Below are 24,236 nucleotides of genomic sequence, written 5' to 3'. Positions count from 1 at the left end.
ACCAAGTTGGATATGCTGCCTCTCTTGGCACTGACAGAGACTCAAGCTGCCTCTTCGCAGTGCACTCTAGCACCTAAACAAACAGTGGCGTCAGAGACCACAAGAAGTAAAATCCATAAGCAGTCTGAATCCCAGCATCGGACGGCACAGGTGATGACAACGCCGCCACCACCAGAGCAGACTAACATCTCACCACTGTACTTCCCCCTGCTTATAGAGAATAGCTCACACTGGAAACAATCTGAGGACATTTATTTTTCACCCATGCCATCCTCCCATGGTACTAGACCCAACACCGGGCATATGAGTAGGTTCTCATCCCCCACATGTTCAGTGATGTTGTGGCATTCAGCCAAACAGAGGTCCTCCCAGCATTGGCCTCAGTGCCTTTGGTTTAATCACCCATGGCCATACCCTCCTTGACCCTACCATCCACAGTGGCTCCCATGGCCCCTCGTGCACAACCACCACATCATCACCATCTGCAAGACATTGCACCCTCAACTCCAGCTCGTACAGCAGCTCATTCACTACCAACAACTCATTCACCACCGGCTCATCCACAACAGTTACCTTTGGTGATGACATAGGCAGACGCTATGGAAGAGGATGAGGACCTACCTCTCTCTGATATGGATGACCCATCCCTCACTTCCCAGTCATTCTCGTTCCCTGATGAGGCAGCCTGCCCGTCTTCCTCTCCACTGGCAGATGACTTGAAACAAGGGTTGCAACTCACAAGACATTGTGCTGCAGGAAGTGCAAGAAAAACAGCACAAGCTGCTGCAAATACTGCAACTTGCTTCTTCCTCAAAAATTGCCTTATCCATCAATCAACAAGGCCATAATGAAGCTCTCAGAGAATATAGCAAACACCAGACTCTATCTCCTCTACAAATAGAAAATACTTTGTACTGGATAAAGGGTTGGACTCTTTTCCCAACCCCAACTAAATTCATTAGTTGTGGATGCAGTCCACCATCAGTCCAAGCAACCACAATTTCGATCTGTTCTGCAAGACAAGGAGCATAAGAAGCTGGATCTGTTCGGATGAAAGGTCTATTCCTCGGTGACCTTGCAGTTCTGGGTCTCAAACAATACCTTTCAAACTAGGATCTCACAAACTGTTCAAGGCTGCAGTACCTTACGAATGATCTCCTGGAGCAAAAAAGGCCATCACTCCAATCCATTATGCAGGAGGGCCAGTCTAGCACCCGAACTGCCCTACAGGCCTCAATGAGCCAGAGCAACAGTCACAACCATCCTGGCTATAATCCTTGGGAATTCTGTGAGAGCTGCAGACCAGAGTAGAGGCTCTTCCGTTTGGTAGAACTCATCTGTTTGCAGCCAAGATAGATGAAGTCCTCCATTCGATGAAGGATTCTTACACCACCCTTCGCATGTTGGACATCCAACAAAAGGAGACAACAACAAAGGTCTTTTGAGCAAAGACACAAGCAGTGGTCAAACAGAAGGAGGGGTCAACATATTCCCAGTTGGTATGTTTTGAAGGTGTAGTCATGGGTCTGAGTGACCTTCCCCTAGAATCAACACAGTCATCCCATCTCTTTGGTCACTGTCTGAGGCCCTTCTACCACCAGTGGGCCCTCATCACCACAGACCAATGGGTCCTTGAGATTGTAAGATCAGGCTATATATGCCCTTCCTTCCTGTGCCCTTTACCCTTGACCCTTTCCCGTCCTTCTTCAGGGACCCCTTGCACGAGTACCAATTACAAGCAGAGGTACAAAAACTTCTCAATTTGGGCCCTAAAACCAGTTCCTCCAAAATTTCATGGGAGAGGGTTCTACTCAAATTATGTTCTTACACAAAAGAAGAAAGAAGGTTAGAAGCCCATTTTAGATCTCAGAAAACTGAACAAATTCATCCACAATCAGAAATTTAAGATGGTGACATTGGGAACTATCATACCGGTGCTGAACAAGGGGGACTGGTTCTCATCCCTTAACCTTCAAGATGCCTACTTCCACATCCTTTTTATAAGAGGTTCCTCAGATTCATGGTAGGAAAGAATCATCTGTACCGTGTCCTACCCTGCGGCCTGTCAACCACACCACATATGTTTTCTAAGACATTAGCAGTGGTAAATAAGTTCTTGAGATGTCAAGGGTTCATCATATTCCCCTTAGATAACTGTCTTATCAAAGGTACTTCTCGTCAGCAAATGTTAGCTATGACTGGGTTGTTTTCTCCTGCTTTGGCCTCCTAAGAAATCTCCACAAATCTATTCTAGAACCTACCCAGATGATAGAATTCATCGGGGCATCGCTGGATTCCATCAGAGCCAAAACCATCCTTCCCATCCATTGGTTCCACATACTACCCCATCTTGTCAATGCAGTATTATATATCCCTTTCACCAACATTCAGGCATGCCTTCAAATTCTGGGGCACATAGCAGCTGCCGTATATGTAGTACAATTTGCAAGACTCCACGTGTTTGGCTAGAAACAGTGTACATCCTGAATTAACATAGTCTAAGCAAATAGGTAATGCTTTCCCCGCTAGTACATACCACTCTCCAGTGGTGGATATGCCCACATGATCTTCTCGACGGAGTACTGTTCCAACAGCTCCATCCATCCCTCGCATGCTGGGGTGCTCATTGTGTTCACTGTACGGTCCAGGGCAGGTGGTCATATCACAAGACGTGACTGCACGTCAACATATATCGCAGTGCCTGTCTCCATTTCCTTCCGATCATTCTCAGCAAAACCATTCATGTCCACACAGACAACCCACATGTTCTATATGAATGGACAGGGGGACGTCTGATCATGCTTGTTATGTACCAAGGCGATCAGGTTTTGGAACTGGTGCATAACAAACGACGTAATGCTGATGGTGATGTACCTACCAGGCCATCAAAACATTAAGGCAGATACCCTGAGGAAACATTTTTGAGAGCAACGTGAATGGGAGCTCAACCCCATGACCCTCATATTCCAGCAGTAGGGAGTCCCAACAGATCTCTTTGCGACCAGAACCGACCACAAATGCCCACACTTGAGCTCCGGGGAGGGTCAGGGCAGGAACTCTCTGGGGGATGTGCTTCTTCTACCATTTATACCTCCTTTTTTATATGCCTTCCCATCAATTCCTCTGGTTCCCAGGGTTCCCTTACCTATAGTGCTTCTTAAGCCACAAACGGATATCTCTCCCACTCATTCCCAACCTTCTATCCCAACAGCAGTGATAGCTCTGTCACCCCAGTCCCTGAACGCACAGGTTTATCACATGGTTTCTCCATGGTTCCAACATGAAGAATTTACCTGTTCTGAGAGGGTGACGCAGGCCCTGTTGAATAGCTGTTGCCCTCCTGTGCGATATACTTACCAGAACAAATGGCGAAGATTCCAGGAGTGGTGCCTACAGCGTCAATTGCAGCCTACCACCACCTCTAAACTTACCGGCCTCAAATATGGACCTTAGGCAGGGCTTTCCATGAGCTCCATAAAAGTTCACCTAGAGGCCATCGCAGTTTTTCATGACCTAGTGGATGCCACTTCCTTGTTTGCTCATACCAATGCTTTCTTTCTGGCCTATGCAAGACATGCCCCAGTATATGGCTACCAGTACCACCATGGGACCTACCACTTGTCCTGAATACCCTGACAAAAGCTCCCTTCAAACCTCTAGTGACTTCCTTTTTCTACCATTTGGCTCTGAGAGTAGTATTTTTAGTTGTGATCACGTCGGCCAGGCAAGTAGGAGAGATTGCAGCTCTAATGGCAGATCCACCTTACATGGTCTTCTCCAAGGAGAGGATTACTTTACGACCACATCCGAAATTTCTACCAAATTTCTCCTCCTTTTGTATCAGTGAACCCATATGTTTACCCACAGTCTATCCAATCTTGCACACCCTGGATGTATGTTAAACTGTGGCATTCTGCTTGGACAGAACAAGACAACTATCTACCTCCTGTCCCTAGGGGAATAGCCATCTCCACCCAGCAGATATAAAAATGGATATCAGCTTCTATACACATCTGCTACAAGTTCCACAATAAAGGCCCTTCTCCCTGAGGATCACTGCTCATTCCCCATGAGCAACAGAAACATCCCTCTTCCCCTGGAAAAAACCCAATTTCCAAATGGATTTCGAGACCGGGGTGGCATGATTACATATCTTTTTAGTCCAAAGTTGGTTGGATTTAGAGGACAAACAAGGCTGTTTACAAGTCGTTGAGTTGATCCCCAGTCATTAGGCTTTCAGGGCATTAATAATGGTTCTCATTAGCATATTTAAAACTCCAGACAGACTCTCTCTTCATATTTCTAGCTTTACATACAAGAATAATACATGAACCAAAATAGGATATGCAAATCCAGCAGAATGTAACAATAAAATTTATAGGTTACATGAGATTTTATATAAAGCACTTTTGAATTATGCATATTTATATTCATAAGCCAATTTTCATAAAGCATGGGTTCCCAAACTTTTTGACACGGGGACCGGTAAAACCATTCATGAACTTTTGCCTCGTGGGATGAGGTTTACCGGGAAGGTCGACAAATGCCTTTGATGTCGACCGCGGAGCATCCAGACTACAGCGCTGTGCCGACAGCTGATCGGCACAGCGCAGCAGCCATTTTAATTTAAATGAAGCGGCGATTATTTAAATCGCCACTTCATTTTCCTATGTCTACAAAGGTAATCTACATGGCTCCGTTGACGGAGCCATGTAGTGTAGACATATCCTTAGAGAGAAAAAAAAAGCAGCTAAATCACCAACTTCTGGTTACAACCAACTTTTTATCCTTCCTTGAGAGTGTAGGGATGAAACCAAAACATCTGGCTGTCAATTATCAAAGAAAGAACGCAAAGTGACCGTGTGTTCAGCACACCCCATTTGCACAGGAGCCTATGGGCAGGAAGGGGTGAGGGGTCCAGGCTTGGCAGAATGGCAGTGATTCAGGTGGACACTGAGGAGCTTGTGGTTGGGAAAGGGAGGGGGTCCGGACGTGGAGGTAGGGGCCCAAACAATGCTTTCTTGGGGGTGAGCAAACGGAGGTATACTTCTGTGGTATCAGTTACAGAAATAGCTTCCCCTGCTTCATCCACATTGCCATGCGCGATACCAGTCTTCTCCAAATCTCACAGTATGATAGGGAGTGGATGCTAACTCGGTGTGGCTAGAAATCGGGACCTTACGCTGCAATGATACCAGATCACTTAAAATCATAAAATCTTAGGGCTGGAAGAGACCTGAGGAGGTCATTGAGTCCAGCCCCCAGCCCAAAGCAGGACCAATCCCAACTAAATCATCCCAGCCAGGGCTGTGTCAAGCTGGGATTCTCTAGGAATGAAGATTCTGCCACTTTCCTGGGTAACCCATCCCAGTGCCTCACCACCCTCCTAGTAAAATAGTTTTTCCTAATATCCAACCTATATCTACCCCACTGAAACTTGAGACCATTGCGCCTTGTTCTGGCATCTGTCACTACTGAGAACAGCCTCTCTCCATTCTCTTTTGAATCCCCCTTCAGGTAGTTAAAGGCTGCTATCAAATCCCCCCTCACTTTTCTCCAGACTAAACAAGCCCAAATTCCTCAGCTTCTCCTCATAGGTCATGTGCTCTAGCCCCCTAATCATTTTGGTTGCCTTCTGCTAGACCCTCTCCAATGCATCCATGTCCTTTCTGTAATTGGGGGCCCAGAATTGGCTGCAATACACCAGATGTGGCCTTGCCTGCACCAAATAAAGGGGAATAATCACTTCTCTAGATCTGCTGGCAGTGCTCCTCCTAATGCACCCTAATATGCTATTACCCTTCTTGACTACAAGGGCACACTGTTGACTCATATCCAGCTTCTCATCCACTGTAATCCCCAACTCCTTTTCTGCCAATGTGCTGCTTAGTCAGTTGATCTCTAGCCTGTAACAGTGCTTGGGATTCGTCTGTACCAAGTTCAGGACTCTGCTCTTCTCCTTCTTGAATCTCATCAGATTTCTTTTAGCCCAATCCTTCAATTTGTCTAGGTTACTCTGGACCCTATCCCTGCCCTGCATTGTATCTACCTCTCCCTTTAGTTTAGTGTCATCTGCAAACTTGCTGAGCGTGGAATCCATCCCCTTATCCAGGTCATTAATAAAGATTCAGAGGGGGTAGCCAGGTTGGACTGTAACAGGAAAAACGTAAAAAACAATGAATAGCAGCGCCTTAAAGGCTAACAAAACATGTAGAGAAGCTTCAGGGGATAGCCGAGTTTGTCTGTACAGAATAAACTTAAAAAAACAACAAATCGTCTGGTAGTGCTTTATAGACTAACAAAACATGTAAATGGTATCATGAGCTTTCGTAGGTACAGCCCACTTCTAAGTGATACCATTAATAAAGATGTTGAACAAAAGAGGCCCTAGAACTGATCCTGGGAGCACTCCACTTGATACCATCCACCAACCATACATCAAGCTGTTGATCACTACCCACTGATCCTGACAATCTAGCCAGCTTTTTATCCACCTTATAGTCCATTTATGCAAACTCCAAGAGGCTCTGGGAGACAGACCCATAGTCTCCTATAGACAACCACCTAACCTCAAGATGATTCTTACCAACAACCACAGGACATACCACACTAATACCAACCCTGGTACCTTCCCTTGCAACAAACCCCATTGCCAGCTTTGTCCACTTATTCACTCTGCTGATACCATTATTGGACCTAACCAAGTGAGTTATAAGATCAAGAACACCTATTCCTGCGCATCCCGAAATATAATTTATGCTATCATGTGCCGAAAGTGTCCGTCTGCTATGTACATTGGACAAACATCTCAGACACTTCACCAAAGGATCAATGCCCACAAAACAGCTATCAGACAGGATCACAAAGAAAAAACAGTTTCTTGCCATTTCAACCAGAAAGGACACTGTCTCAACGACTTAACTACCTGCATCCTGCTACAAAGACCTTTTAAATCTCCACTTGAAAGGGAATCCTCTGAACTGTCATTCATGCTAAAATACGACACTTTACATCTGAGTCTAAACAAAGGATCTCGCTATCTTACCCATTACAAAGATAGCTTCCCCAATTATCACCTCTAATATCATTAGCCCACAGACATTCACCTCCCCCCCCCCCCATCCTCCTTCTGTTCTGAAATTTGATTTGTCCTTTTCATATGTGTTCATTTTTTTAAATTGTATTCTTTGGTATATATGGTTGTGACTATTTTCTTCCACTATTTGATCTGAGGAAGTGGGTCTGGCCCACGAAAGCTCATCATCTAATAAACCATCTTGTTAGTCTTTAAAGTGCTACATAGTCCTGTATTTTGCTTCAGCTACACCAGACTAACACGGCTACATTTTGATTACTATTCCTCTATGGGAGCTTTGTGGAGATGTGTAGGGAGGATTTCTGCTCCATCTGGAGACTCATGAACAAACTTTTCCGCAGAGCCCTCTCTGCGTAGGCAGAGCAGCCACCACAGATCACACCCAGTTGCCTTAACACACTTGTAGCATGGTTAAAAATTTGAACTCACCAGAAGTGCCCTCCCTGCTATCAGGTCCTGGCAGCGAGACATTCTGGAACGACGGGATTGATTCTAAAGTTATAAAAAGCTCCTGGCTGTTGGTGATGATGGATGCTCCACTCACCTGTTGTTCTCCTTTTCCTCCTCTTTTACTCTGTTCTCCACGCTGTTGCCTGAGGCTATCAGAGGAGTGTCTTAGGATGAATACATAGACTGGCTTGGGAAACTGGTCAGGTTCCCCACTAGATTCCCATGCAGCTGCTTATAGAAGCAGCATGTTTGTGGCTCTGACACAGACCATCCATTTGCCTCCTTTGTCTTCTGGTTCCTGAGCTCCTTTATTTTCATGCAGCACTGCTAGGTGTCGTTGGCATATCCTTTTCCCACCATGTCCTATGTGATCCTGGCATAGATATCTGCATTTCTTTTGCTGCTTCATAGTTCTGCCTGAACTGATTCCTCTCCCCACTCAGAAATGAGATCCAGGATTTTCTGCATGCTCCATGCTGGGGCTTGATTGTGACCCTGGGCATTCATGGTCAGGTGTGCTGCTAAGGCATGCTGCCTGCTCTGAGGTCTGCCTGACACGCTGGCCACACAAGAAATGAAATTCATATTTTCCGGGGTCTTTTTCTATGTACCTAGAGAGCCCCAGAGTTGAAAGTGCTGGCCAGAGCAGTCACATCAGAGCACTGTAGGTAAAGAATGTTGACTTTCACAGTACTGCATCTGCTTCCCTAAAGTCAAACGTGCAAAGTTCAAATTTATCTTTACTCCTCATGAAAAGCAGGTGTGCCATAAAATAGCCCTTAACGTAGACAGAACAGGCTTGGTAGTATGGACTCATTTTTTAGAAAATCTACCTTATGTGGGTGTATTCGACCTAAACTCCTGTAGACTAGTCCTGAGTTTCTTCATAGCTGTGATAATGCTGCCCCCAGTCTTTCAACAGATGCTGCTATTCATGGATAGAAGCCTCAACTCTCTTTTCTGAATCCTGACTATTATTCCCTTCAGCAAGAATCTGAAAGCCCTGGTTTGTAAGAGTATTCCTAGTATTAATAGCCTTGGTAGGTTATGAAATGTTTTATTTACTAGCTTCTACAAAATGTATAGTATTTGATCAATAAATGCCTTTGTTCATCTTTGATGTCAGACCAATGTGAATTAAAAGAAAACTCACCTTTTTTACATTTTAGCAAACCTTCCCCAATGAAGTCCATTGTGTTGAAGAAATCTTGAAGGTGAGTGCACCAATGCAACTCTTCAGTTATTTAAAGATAAATCCTTTTCATCTTTACTTATCTTTTACTTTTATTCAAAGGCAGTATTGTGCTTCTTTTGCATCAAACCACAAAGCAGTTACCAAGATTGTTTCATTGTACACCCCATAGAATTGAAAAGTAATGCCTCTGATAAAATAGAAAAGAAGACTTGCAAGCAATGTAGGACAAATGTTATGGAACCAAAGCTGCCCCGGCGAGCACCATGCCTCACTTCCCCACCCCCGGCTTGGCTGCTCTGCTTGCCCAGCTTCTGCCAGCTCGTTGGGCAGCAGAGGCTCTGGCTTCTGTTGGGGGCTCCAGTCCCCATGCATCCCCGGGCAGTCAAGGGACTCCACCCCTGCACTGCAGCGGGCTGCTGTGGAGCTCCAACCCTGGTCAGCTGCTTCAGGGATCCTGCCTCATGGGGCTCAACTCCAGCTCCACGCTTCTGGGGGCTGCTGCAGTGCCCCGGCCGCATGCTCATGGAATTACTGCGGGGCTCCTGCCTTGGTCCCACACTCCAGGAAGCTCCTTGAGGACTCTAGTCCGGCCTTGGCACCGGACTCTGACCTCAGTCTCAAGGTCCTGGGGGCTGCTGTGGGGCTTTAGGGCTGATCTGTGCTGCTGGGGGACTCCGACCCAGCCCTGTACTGCCACGGGCTGCTGGATGCTGCCACGGGACCCTGGCCCTGTCTCACACTGCCCCAGTCAGGCTGCTGACCCTGTTATCCCAGGAAGCTGGCTTTCCTGCCCGTAGGCTCCCGGGCTCTCTGATTGAGGAGCATCCATGGTCCTGCCGATGACAGATGTTGCCAAACCAGGGAGTTCCAGTAGTAAGTGGGTTTAAATAGTAGCATTTTCCTACTTATTGTGTGAAAATTTTGTTTCACAAGCCAATCAAGTTAATTTTGAAAGGGCAATTCAAGGACTTTAAACACCGGGCCAGCGCTTTTTATCTCATCATGTATATGCCTGTCAATCATTTCCCACAATGTTGTTTCAAAATTCAGTATTCTGACCGTTCAGTCATAACCAGAAAAAGTAATCAGGGAATTGTTTCATTTGAGACCCAGGCCTACAAAGTGCAATATTTGGGTACGTCTAGACTACATGCCTCTGGCGACAGAGGCATGTAGATTAGGCTACTGGACATAGTAAAATGAAGCGGCGATTTAAATAATCGCCGCTTCATTTAAATTTACATGGCTGCCGGGCTGAGCCGACAAACAGCTGATCAGCTGTTTGTCGGCTCAGCGCGATAGTCTGGACGCTCCCCTGCCGACATCAAAGGTATTTGTCGACCACCCAGGTATGCCTCATCGCCGCTTCATTTTACTATGTCCGGTAGCCTAATCTACATGCCTCTGTCTCCAGAGGCATGTAGTCTAGACGTACCCTTTGTTACCAGAGTGCTACCCTTTTTCCTCACACTTTGGGAAACACAGTTTTCCTGTGTGATAACAAATTCTGATTAGTATTAATACTTTAGTACCCAAAGGAACCAATCATAATTAGGAACACAAAGTGTTAGGCATTGGGAATGGAGACATGTGGTCTATGCCCAAAAGAACATATCATCTAATTCTCAGACAGGTAGCAACAAATGAATGCAACAAACAGTAGGATGGAAGAGAGAGGGTGGAGAGAGAAGGGTAATGAGAATATGATCACGTATTTACATAGCCTAGCAGTGATAAAAGGCTCATAAAGATAACAAGGTCTGTAAAATACTCTGCCCCCAATTCGTGCATAGAAATCTCCTTAGACTACCTTAATGGATGTTCATAGAGTCAAATGTAACAATGTAGACTTTTAAAATCTAAATCTCTTCTGCACATTAAAATCCTTTCTTGGAATGTGATTTGGTTGGGAAGATAGAGACATTTAAGAGTTTTTCTCATGTGGGGAATACTTAAGAAAGGCACAACTGATTTACTTGTTAATTTCTGTAAACTCTTTGTCAAATTGTGGATGTTTGTGTTCAAAGTGACCTTTCTGCCACACGGTGCCTTGCATTATAATGATTATGATTACACCTATTCAGAACAACAAGTTTAGGCTGCATAAAGAGAAGAATATGGACTAAGAAAAAGGGAAATTCTTATTAATTAAATGCAAAAATGTCTGCTAGAACATGTAATAAGAAATACCACTGGGGTGAGAAGGAAAGAATGACTAGCCATGTGGATTTTTGTCTAGACCTTGGAAAGAGTACTGTCTAGACTCTAGAGGGTTCTATAATCAGTGAAAGGAGCTAAGTAAGTTCCATTTTTCCAGGTTCTTCTAACTTTCAAATGTTCCCTGATGTCTAGATGAGGCTGTAATTCAGCTAGTTGAGCATGTATTAAAGGTGGAGCTTGTCTACACTACATTTTTCAGACACATTAATTAAAACAGTAGCTAATGTTTTCTAATACCATACTTTTAAAATCCTAGGTTAGACAAGGCTTGAGGGCCACGAGAGGCATTATTCATCCTCTATCTTACCTGCTAATTCCTTCTAATGTCAGTTGCTTCTGTATCCTGCTGCTTCTCAGGCTAGGCACAAGCTCAAGAAAATGACACCTAAAAATAGTGGAAGGTGGGGAATATCTAGAATGCAGATGAGAAGGGAAGAAGGATTTTGAAGAGCTAGAACTGCATCCAGATTGTTCCCCTCCTAAAGTCTGGGCACAATCTGCTTGCATTAAGCTTGCCCCACAGTTACAATGGTCACGGGAAAAATCCTTGAAATTGGCCAATTTTTAAACCATTTTGAATAGCTCCATTGCTCAGACTTTAAATTGGGAATGCCTGTATTCCTAAAAGCAAGGATAGTCAATGATTTTTAATCAAGGTCAAAATTTCTTAGCTAGGGTACAATTAATATCTAAAGGATTAAGTTATACTACAGGGTGCTGGAGCAGTGAATGCTCAATTTTCAGTGGTGCCAGTGGAGGCAGTTTCAGCTCCAAATCTGAGTGGGTTGCTTGAAAGCAAATAGGAAAGATCAGTTACAGCCATAGTTAATTAGTTGACTCCCTGATACTACAAAAATGGCAACAGTTATTTATCCATTGTGTCCCCATCAATGACTGTAATGACTTCCTTATTGTGGAAGCCAAAGAGCTTGTATTATGTTTTTATTTGCATCTGTCTTTAATATACCTAATACAGTCAACTTCCAATAATCCTGCACCTTTAGGACCCAGGGGGTGCCAGATTATTAGATATGCTGGACTATCGGAAGGGGGGGCTATGAGGGGTCAGGAGTGGGATGGGGGGGGAGAATGCCACCCCAGACCCCTCATAATCCCTCCTTCTGATAGTCCGGCTCTGCCCCAGGCATTCCCGATTCAGCCGCTGCTGGTCAGTTTCAGCAGCGGCTGAATCGGGGATGCCTGGGGCAGAGCATCTGGGCTTCTGCCGGGTTGGTCCCGTAGCGCTGCCCTTCGGCGCTGTGAGACCAACCCGGAAGAACCCCAACTGCTCTTGGGGACGCCTGGGAAAGAGCGGGCGGGCGCTATGGGACCAACCCTGCAGCACCCCCAGCTGTTCTGCCCCAGGCGTCCCGATTCAGCAGCCGCTGCTGAAACTGATCAGTGGCTGACTCCAGGAAGCCCGGGGCAGAGCTGCTTTGTCCTGGGCTTCCTGGAGTCAGCTGCTGATCAGTTTTCAGCAGCGGCTGACTTGAGGACCAACCCGGCAGCAGTCCAGCTGCTCTTCCCCAGGCATCCCCAGAGCAGCTGGGGTGCTGCCGGGTTGGTCCCGCAGCCCCGAGGGGTAGCACTACAGGACCAACCCAGCAGCACCCCAGCTGCTCTGCCCCCGGCTTCCCCGATTCAGCTGCTGGTCAGTTTCAGCAGTGGCTGAATCGGGGAAGCCAGGCGCAGAGCAGCTCCAATTGTCTGGCAGCCAGAGCACTTCTGGGTTCCCGATGGTGCCGGACCATCAGGAGTGCCGGAGCATTGGATGCCGGACCAATGCAGTTTTACTGTAGCAGTTTTTACTGTATTAGCCCCCAGTCCTGCAAACATTTTAACTTTTAAGTTAACTTTACACAGAGATCAGTGGGACTGCTCACACGTGTAAGTGTTTGCAAGTTAGGGGCCATAGCTTTGTATTGATAATGACCGGGATATAAATTTCACAGGAAATGCTTTCTAAATCAGTTTTTAGCTATAAGCAGGCCCATCAAGGACTTTTCAGTGTATTAATAGGAATGGCGTAGAATTTCATATGTGTATCAGTAGTTTAAAAATATGTAATATCTTTTTTCTTTTAATTCTTTACTAGGAAATGACCCACTCCTGGCCACCTCCCTTGACAGCTATCCACACGCCTAGCACAGCTGAACCTTCAAAATTTCCTTTTCCAATAAAGGTAAAAAACCAATCTCCGATGCTCCCCTATATACTTTTTAACATGTAAGGCCTGTCTGTGCTTAAAACTTAGGTTGGCATACCTGTGATGCTTAGGGGTGTGAAAAATCCATCTACTCATATTGTAGCCACAACTAAGGCAAGGGAAGAAGAATGGTGGAAAGTTCAACAAAACCATCCTTTAGAGAGGTGCAGTTTCTTCAGTGATGGAACAACTTTCTGCTGGGCTACTTTGCATCTACAGTTTGGGGTTACAGTTCTGCAGCCATATTGCTTTAGTGCCCACTGTGCAGACATGGCCTAGAATAGAGCTTTCAACTAGGATACATTTTCACCTGAGCTTGTCTCTTTCAGAACAGCAACAAGCTGGTTTTATTTAGAACACTCAGATATGAAATGAAAGCAGGGTGACTTTTTTAAATATAAAATCACAATACCTTATTTTAAACCCATCTTTTTGCATCCAAATTAGATCAGCTTTTGCTTCTAAGTTTGGTTTGTTTGTTTGGGACACACACTTTCTGCATATGTCCAGTTTTACTTATCTCTTTCCTTTTTTTAATTTTACACTAAAGTCTTATTGTTTGTTATAAAACACATCTTGAGCAGTAGCAAAACTTGGATGAATAATCAGGAAAAGAAAAATCCCAATGTATGTGTGTCAGGATCTTGGTCTCCAAATATAACATATAATTTCACAAAGATTTTCAACGTCTCATCTGTGTTATAGCATAAATAACTTCTTTTTATTAATAAAAATGTCCTCATAAATGTTTGCCAAATCTTCTTTTCACTCAAAAAACAACATACTAATATATATGTGTACTATTGACATTAAATAGTACATCTCATCCTTGTCCAGGGTATGTGATTTTAGTACATCTTAACCTTATAACAAAAACAGAAGGTCAGACTTCCAACAAGATAGACTTTCATATAAAAATAGGTAACTCCATTTAAACTGTTGGTCCTGATTTTTAGAAGTGCTGAATAGCCCCAAATCTATTTAAAGTTTTTAGATGCTGTGAATGAGCTCTCAATGCCTCTACAAAATCAGAGCCTCTGCCTCTGGAAATGACACCAAAATGCAACCACCTGCAAATAGGCATCTATTCTAATAATACTAGGTCTAGTTCTCTGAGAAAACTGAAGAAGAGCTGTGTTTAAGCTGGAAAGATTGTCTGTCTTGCCTGCAGAAGCTGTTCCTATACAAGATTTTACCTCACCCATCTTGTCGCTTTCAACTTTTTAATATTTAGCTTTTATTCTTTTTCTTTCTAGGAATCCCAACGTGTTGGATCTGTAATACAGAGCCGGAGTAAGTAAAAGGGGGAAAAAAACCAAATTAGACATGATACTGTAGAAGACAGCATGCATACAGAATGGGGGTGGGAGGAGTATATGTGTGTGTATTCTACATAGGGGGAGGTTTTCAAAAGGATTTAAATGTTTTAAGAGTGCAAATCCCAGAGCTTTGCTGAGTAGAGATGATCTTAAGCACATACTCAGTTTTAAGCATTCTTGAGGACTTTGTTGATTTTTTTTATTTACTTTATAGATATAATATTAGGAAAATCTGTCTTGAATGGTCAGTAGCCAGAGTGATATGTTAGATCAGCATCATATGTCTGTGAAAATTCTTGACCCAAAGATCAAGTTATTTAAAAAAACAAATAAAAGGTCAGTTCAATACAATGTCACAAATGAAATACATAACACGAAGTTTGTTTCTTTGGTTTTACAGAGCAGTGTGATGCACCTTCAAAACGATTGCCTACTTCACAGCAAGGAACATCGTAAGTAACCAAGTTAACCTCTTGGCAATATGTGCAGTGAGTTGCCGTTATGGAATTATGGTGGGCGTATTACCTGTTTTCAACTGTTGTTTACTAGATTTTTGTGGAGATGGGAAGTTTTAGCAATCCTCTTTCAAAAATTTAGGGCCTGAGGCAACACACTTTGAAGTCAAAGGAAAGACTTCATTAGACTTCAGTGGGCATAAGATCAGGCCCTTAAGGAACTGGATTTTTCCAATATTACTGTTAATATGCTTTGAGGGTTTTTCCTCTATCTCTGCTTAATATCTAGAATCATAGGTCTGGAAGAGACCTCAGGAGGTCATCGAGTCCAGCCCCCTACTTAAAGCAAGACCAACCCCAACTAAATCATCACAGCCAGGATTTTGCCAAGCTGGGACTTAGCAACCTCTAGGGATGGAGATTCCACCACCTCCCTAGGTAACCCATTCCAGTGCTTCCCCACCCTCCTAGTGAAATAACTTTTCCTAATATCCAATGTAGACCACCCCCACTGCAAGTTGAGACCATTGCTCCTTGTTCTGCCATTGTCACTACTGAGAGCAGCCTCCCTCCATCCTCTTTGGAACCTCCCTTCAGGTAGTTAAAGGCTACTATCAAATCCCCTCTCACTCTTCTCTTCTTCTGTAGACTAAACAAGCCAAGTCCCTCAGGGTATGTCTACACTTACACCCTCTTTCGAGAGAGGAATGCAGATGCAGACAAGTGAAATTGCAAATGAAGCACAGATTTGAATTTTCCGTGTTTCATTTGTATAATCGTGGACCGCCGCTATTTTGAAATACCCTATTTCGAAATAACAAATGCTGTGTATACATGGTTATTTTGAAAGAAACCCCTTCTTTCGAAATAACACTTACTCCTCAAAAAATGAGGTTTACCGATTATTTTGAAAGAAGGGGTTTCTTTCAAAATAACCGTGTATACACAGCATTTGTTATTTCGAAATAGGGTAAGTGTTATTTCGAAAGAAGGGGTTTCTTTCAAAATAACCGCATCTACACAGCGTTTATTTAAAAAATGGGGCATTTCAAAATAGCGGCGGTCCACGATTATGTAAATGAAGCATGGGAAATTCAAATCTACACTTCATTTCCAATTTCACTCAGCTGCATTTGTATCCCTCTCTCAAAAGAGGGTGTAAGTGTAGATATACCCACTGACTCTCCTCGTAAGTCATGTGCTCCAGTCCCCTAATCATTTTTGATGCCTTCTCCTAACCCTCTTCAATGCGTCAACATCCTTTCTGTAATGGGGGACCCAGAATTGAATGCAATACTCCAGATGTGGCCTCACCAGCACCAATTAAAGGGGAATAATCACTTCTCTGGATCTTCTGGCAGTGCTCTTCCTAATGTACCCTAATATGTCATTAGTTTGGCTACAAGGGCACACTGTTGACTCATATCCAGCTTCTCATCCACTGCAATCCTCAGGTCCTTTTTGCTCAGCTGCTGCTTGTGTTCATGTGCAGACACCTTAGATAACTAGCTGATTGCCCTGCCTTCTCCATACGAATCAGCGGTCCTCCTCTGTTGCACCATTCTCCTTGTATTTCTTCTAGCTACACTCACTGTGAACTACAAATAGTACGTGAAGTTCTTGTCTTCTGTTTCTTTTCATGTACAGTATATAGTTTAAATTATATAGTTAGTAAAGTTCCTAGTTCCATCTTTTCTTTTAGGAAGAAGAACTTGAATTTCTGATTTATTAGTCAAGCATTTACTTCTTACAGTTTCAGATTCAGATTTTTTTTTATATACTTAAGAGTACTGTTGGATTTTGGGAAACTATAGATTAAAATGATATTGCCTTGATGAAAAATATAATATTGGTTTATTGGATTACTATTTTCATATGTCTAAAAAAAAAGTTTCCTGAATTATTTTATTGCTGGTTTCTTGTTTGTTTTAAAGGTGAATCATTCTCTAACCTTTTAGATAACTAGGAAGACTTTATTTCTGTTTCTGCAAATTAGGGTGTAAATTTGTGCTTAAGCCAAACAAACATGAAAAATTCAACGAATAGTTTAGCAGCACCTTAAAGACTAACTAAATATGTACATGGTATCATGAGCTTTCATGGGCACAACCCACTTTTTCAGATGACTTGAGTATTAAAAGTCCAGATCCAAGAATAAATAAGAGAAGGTGAGGGGAGAGGGGGAAAAAAGGAAGATAGTGAACTAGATTGTTCAGGTTATTTGCACCTGTATAAGTTGGTTGGTTAAGTCATTAGGATGTGGAAGGTAGTGCGTGAGGCAGCCGATATCTTTATTCATTCCTCTCTGATAGGAATCAAACTTGTAAATGAAGTTAAGTTCCAACCCTTCCCTGTGTATTTGGCTTGTGGGATTGGCCTGAAACAAAACAGTGACTGAGATCCATTAATGAGTACACAAGCAGGTTAAAGTGTTCCCCAACAGGTTTCTGTATGTTGTCTTTTCAGATATCTGATTTGTGTCCATTAATTCTTTCCCATAGAGACTGTCCAGTTTGGCCAGTATAGATGGCAAAGGGGCATTAGTGGAGTTAAGGTGCAGTTACCCAGGTGTAGTGGCTGATGTGGTTGGGTCCAGTGATGAAATCACTTGTGAAGATGTGTGAACAGAATTGGCACCGGGGCTGAATGCAGGGATGGATTCCTGGGTGATTATGATGGAGGTGTGTTGTGTAGTTTGAGGTTAGGGCAGTGGTCTCCAACCTTTTTACACCCAAGATCACTTTTTAAATGACAAAACAAGCCAAGATCTACTGCCCCGCCCCTTTCTTGAAGCCCTGCCCCTTCCTTTCTATTCTCCTCCTCTCCATCACTTGCTATCCCCAACCCTTATACTGCTGCTTTTTTCCCAATTCTTCTGTAGGAAGAGGTTTTTCCAATATTTGGCCTGTCTAGACTGGACCAAATGTCAGAAAAACCCCTTCTTTTGGAAGCTCCCTTATTCCTTATGGAAAGAGGACTCTAGGAGTTACCGAAAGAGCACGTTTGCTCTTCCACTAAAAAAAGCGGGAGGATAAATGCATCCCTGGATGCAGAAGATATCTCCGGAATCCTGAAAAACTCCTGCAGTCTAACCTTACCCTTGCTGGGTTGAGGCAGGATGTGTAGGCTCTGGGGTGGGAATGAGGGATTTGGGTGTGGGAAGGGGTGAGAGATGCAAGCTCTGGGAGGAAATCTGGATGCAGGAGGAGGTGGAGAAGGGGACGCTGGGTCAGGGAAGGGGCTTCAGGCTGGGCAGTGTTGGGGTCAGATGATGGGTTAGGGTACTAAGCAAGCCACAGGCTTATGGCTATGAGGGTGGGGAATTTGGGTTAGGGTATGTGAAGGGCTCAGGGCAGGTGGTTCCAGTGTATGATAGGTTCAGATCGAGGGTCTGGGGGAAGAGGGAGTGCAGCAGTGTTATGATGCTGAGGGCAGATGGGGGCTTGACCCTAGTTGGGGGTTTGTTGGCCAGGCTTCATTTTTAAATAAAATACTATGTCAAACACAAAAAGTTTCTGCATTGTCTTTATTTATGAGAAGGGCACGGAACCTGTTTTGAGTCAGGGGTCACTGACCCACAGAAAAGTTAGTTGGGGCCACACAAGTGAGATACAAGATAAAAATGCCTCCAAAACCCCCACAAGCCTCACTAATGTGGCTCCAGCGGTGCTGGTGGGAGCAGGGGACATGGTATTGGGGACATGGGACATTGGCTGCAAGGGTGGCCAATCGCGCAGCTGCTCCATCTGAAGTGCTAGCAATGCCTGGAGCATGTGCGCTTGCAACTCCATAATGTTTAGGAGCAGCTCCATGTTCTACTTCTGCTTCTTCTCACTGTAGCTCCACTCCTTCAAATTCATTCTTTTCAGCAGCAGCATGACTCATGACGTCATACATCCCTAATCCAGAGTGCAGCAAGCCCTATGCTTCTCATGGATGTGGTTTATCTGGAGCGTAGCAACTGCGGAGCTAGTGTGCACCAAATACTTTGACAGTGTGGACACCTCAGAAGTTACAGTGCTACTGCTCAGTAAGGGTACCTCTAGACTGCGGCACTGTTTTGGGATATGTCTGGTATCCCCAAATAGCTATTTCACATCTTTTGAACCAGCCCATTATTTCAAAATAGAATTCAAAATAATGGGCTCACTGTTCCAATGTTCCTGTACCCCTCTGTCCACGAGGGTTAAGGGACGTTTTAGAATAGCAGTTTATTTTGACGTTTATTTTGAAATTAGATTGAAATGAGATACACAATTTGCATAGCTCAAATTGCATATCTTATTTTGACTTACGGGTGCAGTATAGATGTACCCTAATTTGCCAGTGTAGACTTGGCCTTAAGGTGGTTGTGTTCCATGCTGAAAGAGTGGAAAAGGGCCATTTGTTGGTAGGGATATAAAATCCCATTTAACCAGTTAAGCAACTAAGCAAGATCCCAGGGTGGGAGGCTTCTCCAGCCCAGCTGTTGACAGAGGTTAACATTTATCCAGTAAGAATCCCCCGCTAAGGTTAGGTTAATCGGTTACCTGTTCACATCCCTTTTTGTTAGCACTCTTTTAAAAGGAAACTGTAAAAGCAGAGCAACACAAACAAAACCTTCAAAACAATCAATGTTTCCTGTTCATTCCATGTTCATAGTTCCCCTTGACTGTTAATGGCAGCAATATTTAGGGGAATGGTATAGCTAGTCTCATTACCTTTAGAATTATGATAATTTAATTTAGTGCTTGAAAAACCTCATGTTCTCTGAGGGGAATCATGGCTTACTGTTCCACCATGACTGTCAACTGCTGCTTAACTGGTAAAATAGATCTTATCTGACTGACAAGACAGTTTCTCCTGCAGTTTCATTTGGATTTGTGATCCAGTACTTCCTATTTTAAGCTGCTGTGCTGTGTGTGTTGTTAAACAGCTGCCAAGTTCTACCATCAAGCTGGGTCATATTTCAGTGGTTTAGAAATGATTTATGAAAGTGCATCTGTGTGTATTTGTGCTTACTCTGTGCTTTTTTGCATGAAAGGGCAGTTAAATGTAAGATAACTTCTTGTTTATTTGTATAAATGGGGGAATGGTATCTGAAAGAAATAAATTGCTAAGTTCATTTAAGCTTTTATTGTAGTGTCTTCACAGCATCTTAATATCAAACTGCTTAAAAACTTTAAAGGTGACCTGCAAAAGGTTTTTTTTTAGTTGGATGTTTGCCCTCTTTTATTATAATTATTTATTTTTTGTACAGATTGGACCTCCCTGGTCTGGTATCTCAGGAACTGACTGGTCCCAGATCAGGGAATCTGTGGGACTAGGGGAAGTCTCCTGCCATCAGCCCTGTCAGAATGCTGCCTCTCCCTGCCACCAGCTCCTTTGACCATGCTACCAGCTGGACGATGCAGCTGCCCTGGCCCTGCTGCCAGAGCGGCTTCCCCAGCCCCACTGGTGATATGCAGCCACAGCCCCACTGCCATGGCAACAGCCTTACTGTTGGGTGGAATGTGGCCCTGGCTGAGCTACCCTGATCACAGCTGGATTGCTGCAGCAACACCAGCCCTGCTGCAGGGGTAGCATGCAGCCCTGGTTAGGCTGCCAGCCTGTGCTGATTCCAGTTGTGTTGCCACGGCCCCAGCTCCTCTGTCATGGCCCTGGCTGGACTTTCCCTGCTGGGCTGCTGCAGCCTGGCCTTGCTGCCAGCTGAGCTGCCATGGCCCCGGACTACTGTGCATGGCACTTCCAGCTACCATCAGCCTCACCTGTGTGGGGCTCTCAGCTTCTGACCAGAATCACATTGTGCTAGGGTCTGTAAAAACTAAAATGAAGGCCTGACAGGATTTTTCAAAACTTTCTTGAGAAACATCAGGAGTGTCAAAATTGTATTTCCCAGTTTTGCTGGAGGACTGCCTAGGTGTCCCAGAAAAAGTTAGTGAAAATTCTCATGCACCTTAAAGAGCTGGGGGTGTTATTGTGTTAACGGAGCAATCATGAATGATCATTAAGCATTAGCTTCAACAGGTATTTAAAACAAAATATGTTTTTAAACTCTCCGACTAAAAATTCCTTTCCCCGCTCAGCTCCTCAGCTTTGAGTCTCATGTCTTTTGAAATACAATTTCACTAGTTCTCTAATTGCTGTACTATTCAGTTTCAGGGGAATTAAGACTTGAATTTCTAATCTTTTGAGTTAGTAGGATTTTTTGGTCAATAGACTTTCAGGCTACCTTTGTACATCATACAGAAGAAGAAGAAAAGCAGTCAGTGTGATTCTTGCTAATTTTTGCCCTCCTTTTCAAGGCACTTTATTGATTAATGCTCTGGGACAGCTGGAATAATCATACTCTGTGATAGTCATCTACATATTTGTGAATAAGTTTGTGAAGAAATTCTGCTCTTGGATGCACACATTCTTGGCTCCCAGTGACACTGGAGTAGAATTTGTCTCTTAGTATTTTGTATTTCCATTTGTTGCACAAAATGTTACATTTCCCAGTGTGATGTGCAGAAGCATCGCATTCTGTTAGGTAGAAGAGGAAGACTATTGGAGAATGCAGCTTGAACTTGACACTTGTTTAGACATTCTTGATTTGAAGACTTCAGCTGGAAAAAGTGAACGTATGTGAAAATGGAAGTACTGTAATCGCAATTCAATAAAAACAACGTGAGTGCCCATAGGTTGCTTCAGATACCTGAAAACACTTTAATGTTCTCTTGGTACACTTTGTTGCCTATTGGATAGAGCACTTGACTGAAATTCAAGAAATCTGATCTTAGTATCAAACTACTTAAGGTCTTTAAGGGTTACCTGCCAAGGAATTTTGCCTAGCTCTGCCAGTGGCTTGCTGGATGATCTTAGAGAAGTCATTTCCCCCTGTGCCTCAGTTACTTCATCTGTGAAATGGATAGAGTGCTACTGACCTTCTTTGTAAATACTTTGAGATGTGTAAGATGTAAGAGCTAGGCAATGTATTATTATATTCTGTTCAGGTGATAATGGCATTTAACACTAGAATGTTTTATGTCTTGGAACAAAGTCCCAAAGGGTTTTTGAAGTATGGTATCAGAACTAGATGCCCAACTTCAGAAAGACCAAGTTTTGCATCACAGTCTATCTTTTTAAAGAATATCCATCTATATGTACTGCCTTTTGTTTGTCTTTCAGAATGCTACAAGATGACCTCCAGCTCAGCGATAGTGAAGACAGTGATGATGATCAGGTCAGTTTTACAAATTTTGTATGATACTACACACAGAGTGATCCCTTTAAATCAATGTGAGTTTTTAAGGTCTTTAACCTAACCTCCCTTCCCCCCTCCTTTTTTGTTTAAATACTTAGGTCTCTGAAAAGCCACCACCCTCATCTGCTCCTCCAAGGTAATATTTGTTCCAAAACTACTAACTAGGAAGAAAAATATGCTTGGTATTATGTATACAGAATGGGGGAGGATGAAAGTTATTTTGATTTTTGCAGATCCTCAGTTGGTATGAATTGGAGTAGCTTCATGTAACTTTTCTGATGTGTCCCAGCTCAGGACCTGGCACTTAGTACTTTTGTAGAGATGAATGAGTGACTGAGTAGCTTATTCTAGAAGTTCAATTGCATTGCATAACCAGGTTTCAATGATGTTTTGAGGTTCATTTTTATATGCTCACGCTCTTGCTTATAGCAAACACTGAAGTCAAGACAAATTTAAACATTTAAATTAAGAAAGTAATGTGGTTGCAATTTTTGTTCTGGTGTAGAATAAAAGTAATTGGTCAAAAGGCAACTAATTAAAGTGATTGTGCAAATCAGAGGAGAAACTCCTCTGATTTGTAAAGTTATGAGAAAATATTGTCCTTGTGTTCTCTTTGAGATAAATGTATGTATATATAGATAGATAGATGTGTATGCACGTATGCAATATATAATAAATGTGAATCAAGCTCAGGCTATGGACAGGGCTGAATCAAGATTTTTATTACAGTCAACAGACCTGAGCTATGAAGTTGTTATAGCTAAATGCTACCCTCATTCACCAATGGATTTCCTTTGGAGAATAATAGGAGTCTTGCACCTTGGCCAAGAGTAGAACATGGTCCTTATGAATTAACAGACCTTTCTGTTACTGTATTTTTTATTGCTTTCAATAGGGCAAAGATGGTATTTTCAGGACCTCCACTATTTCTGTCATTTGGCTTACTTTGCTGCTTGCATGTGCATTTAGCTCAGTTTGCATGCACATTTGCAGTAGCTTCATATGATAAATATACATGAGGTAATACCTCTATATTATTTGAGATGTTTCAGAAAAATTCCCAAAAGCACAAATGAGTCATATGCCTAATTTTCATTGACTATTTTAACCATTTGTGCTTTTGAAATTAAAATAATCATTAAGAGCCTCAGAATTAACATTCAACTGGGATGAATAGAGGCATGCCTAACTTCTTTGCAAGCTGCTGCTTGAGGCTAATACAGTGTGGTGGTGGGGAGACTGTATCTCTAAGATGCTTTTTATAGTTGCAAGGACTTGAGAACTAGGGCTGGAGTGCCTAGTGTTAAAGCACCTAATTAATTGATTTGTTAATGAAGTGTGCACCTGCAGCTATCATTGACTCCAGTAGAGATGAGGGTACTTAGGCATTTAGATGCCTAAATTGTTAGAAAGGTGTTTAACATTAAGGAGCCAGGTCTGAAAAAGTGAAATCACCAAAATTTCATTTTGTCTTGGGGCTGGATAAATAGGTTAAGAGTTTCCGTTTATACCTCTAACTTGCTACCAGTGTGTGTTTAGTTCTTTCCTTGAGCTCATACTATATGCAATATCACATTGGCGAGTAATGTGGAAGTCTGATTTTTAATCACTAGGAAGCTAGAAACATTTGCATGTGCACAGTACAACAAAGGGATAAGCTACACCTCAAGTTTTCTGGTATGACAGCTGAGGTTCAAGGTGGAATGCATGGGTATATGTTTAAAAAAAAACGCAGAACCCTTCCTAGTGGAGACAGCTTAAGTATAGACCACATTTTTGGCCTGTTAACTATATCCTTCAAGCAAAGAATAATGGTCTAAAAAGTTAAACTTGCATAGGGGCATGACAAATTTTTGGCAGTGACAATTAGTTTGCTTATGAAAGAATTCTTAAAATGTAGTTTTCTCTTAGTACGAAGCTGGATCATCAAGAACACTGACTGCTACTCATGCAAACCAATCAGCATTAATGTGGGTTTTCCTACTTTAAAACCATTATTTTCATTTTTAACCCCTTTCCAAAACATGCATCATGCTGGTCAGTCCTAACTTCCGCTGAACTACGTACATT

At 43.1% G+C, this 24,236-nt stretch overlaps 1 protein-coding gene across 4 annotated transcripts in view; it reads left to right on the top strand.

The window, feature by feature from the left end:
• The window catches only part of AFF1 (ALF transcription elongation factor 1), a 169,297-nt gene that overhangs the window by 90,392 nt on the left and 54,669 nt on the right, over positions 1-24,236 (top strand). For 3 of the 4 annotated variants that reach the window (XM_006115334.5, XM_006115335.5, XM_075929557.2), the window contains 6 exons: positions 8,716-8,760; positions 13,057-13,143; positions 14,424-14,460; positions 14,887-14,938; positions 22,091-22,145; positions 22,265-22,302. In XM_006115334.5, the coding sequence (XP_006115396.3) occupies positions 8,716-8,760; positions 13,057-13,143; positions 14,424-14,460; positions 14,887-14,938; positions 22,091-22,145; positions 22,265-22,302 (314 nt within the window). The remainder of the gene's footprint in view (positions 1-8,715; positions 8,761-13,056; positions 13,144-14,423; positions 14,461-14,886; positions 14,939-22,090; positions 22,146-22,264; positions 22,303-24,236) is intronic. The other variant, XM_006115336.5, reaches the window with a different exon arrangement.

The sequence above is a fragment of the Pelodiscus sinensis genome, chromosome 4 (genome assembly GCF_052426305.1).
Source record: "Pelodiscus sinensis isolate ZL-2025 chromosome 4, ASM5242630v1, whole genome shotgun sequence".
Lineage (NCBI taxonomy): Eukaryota > Metazoa > Chordata > Testudines > Trionychidae > Pelodiscus > Pelodiscus sinensis.
This window is presented reverse-complemented; position numbering and strand designations above follow the sequence as displayed.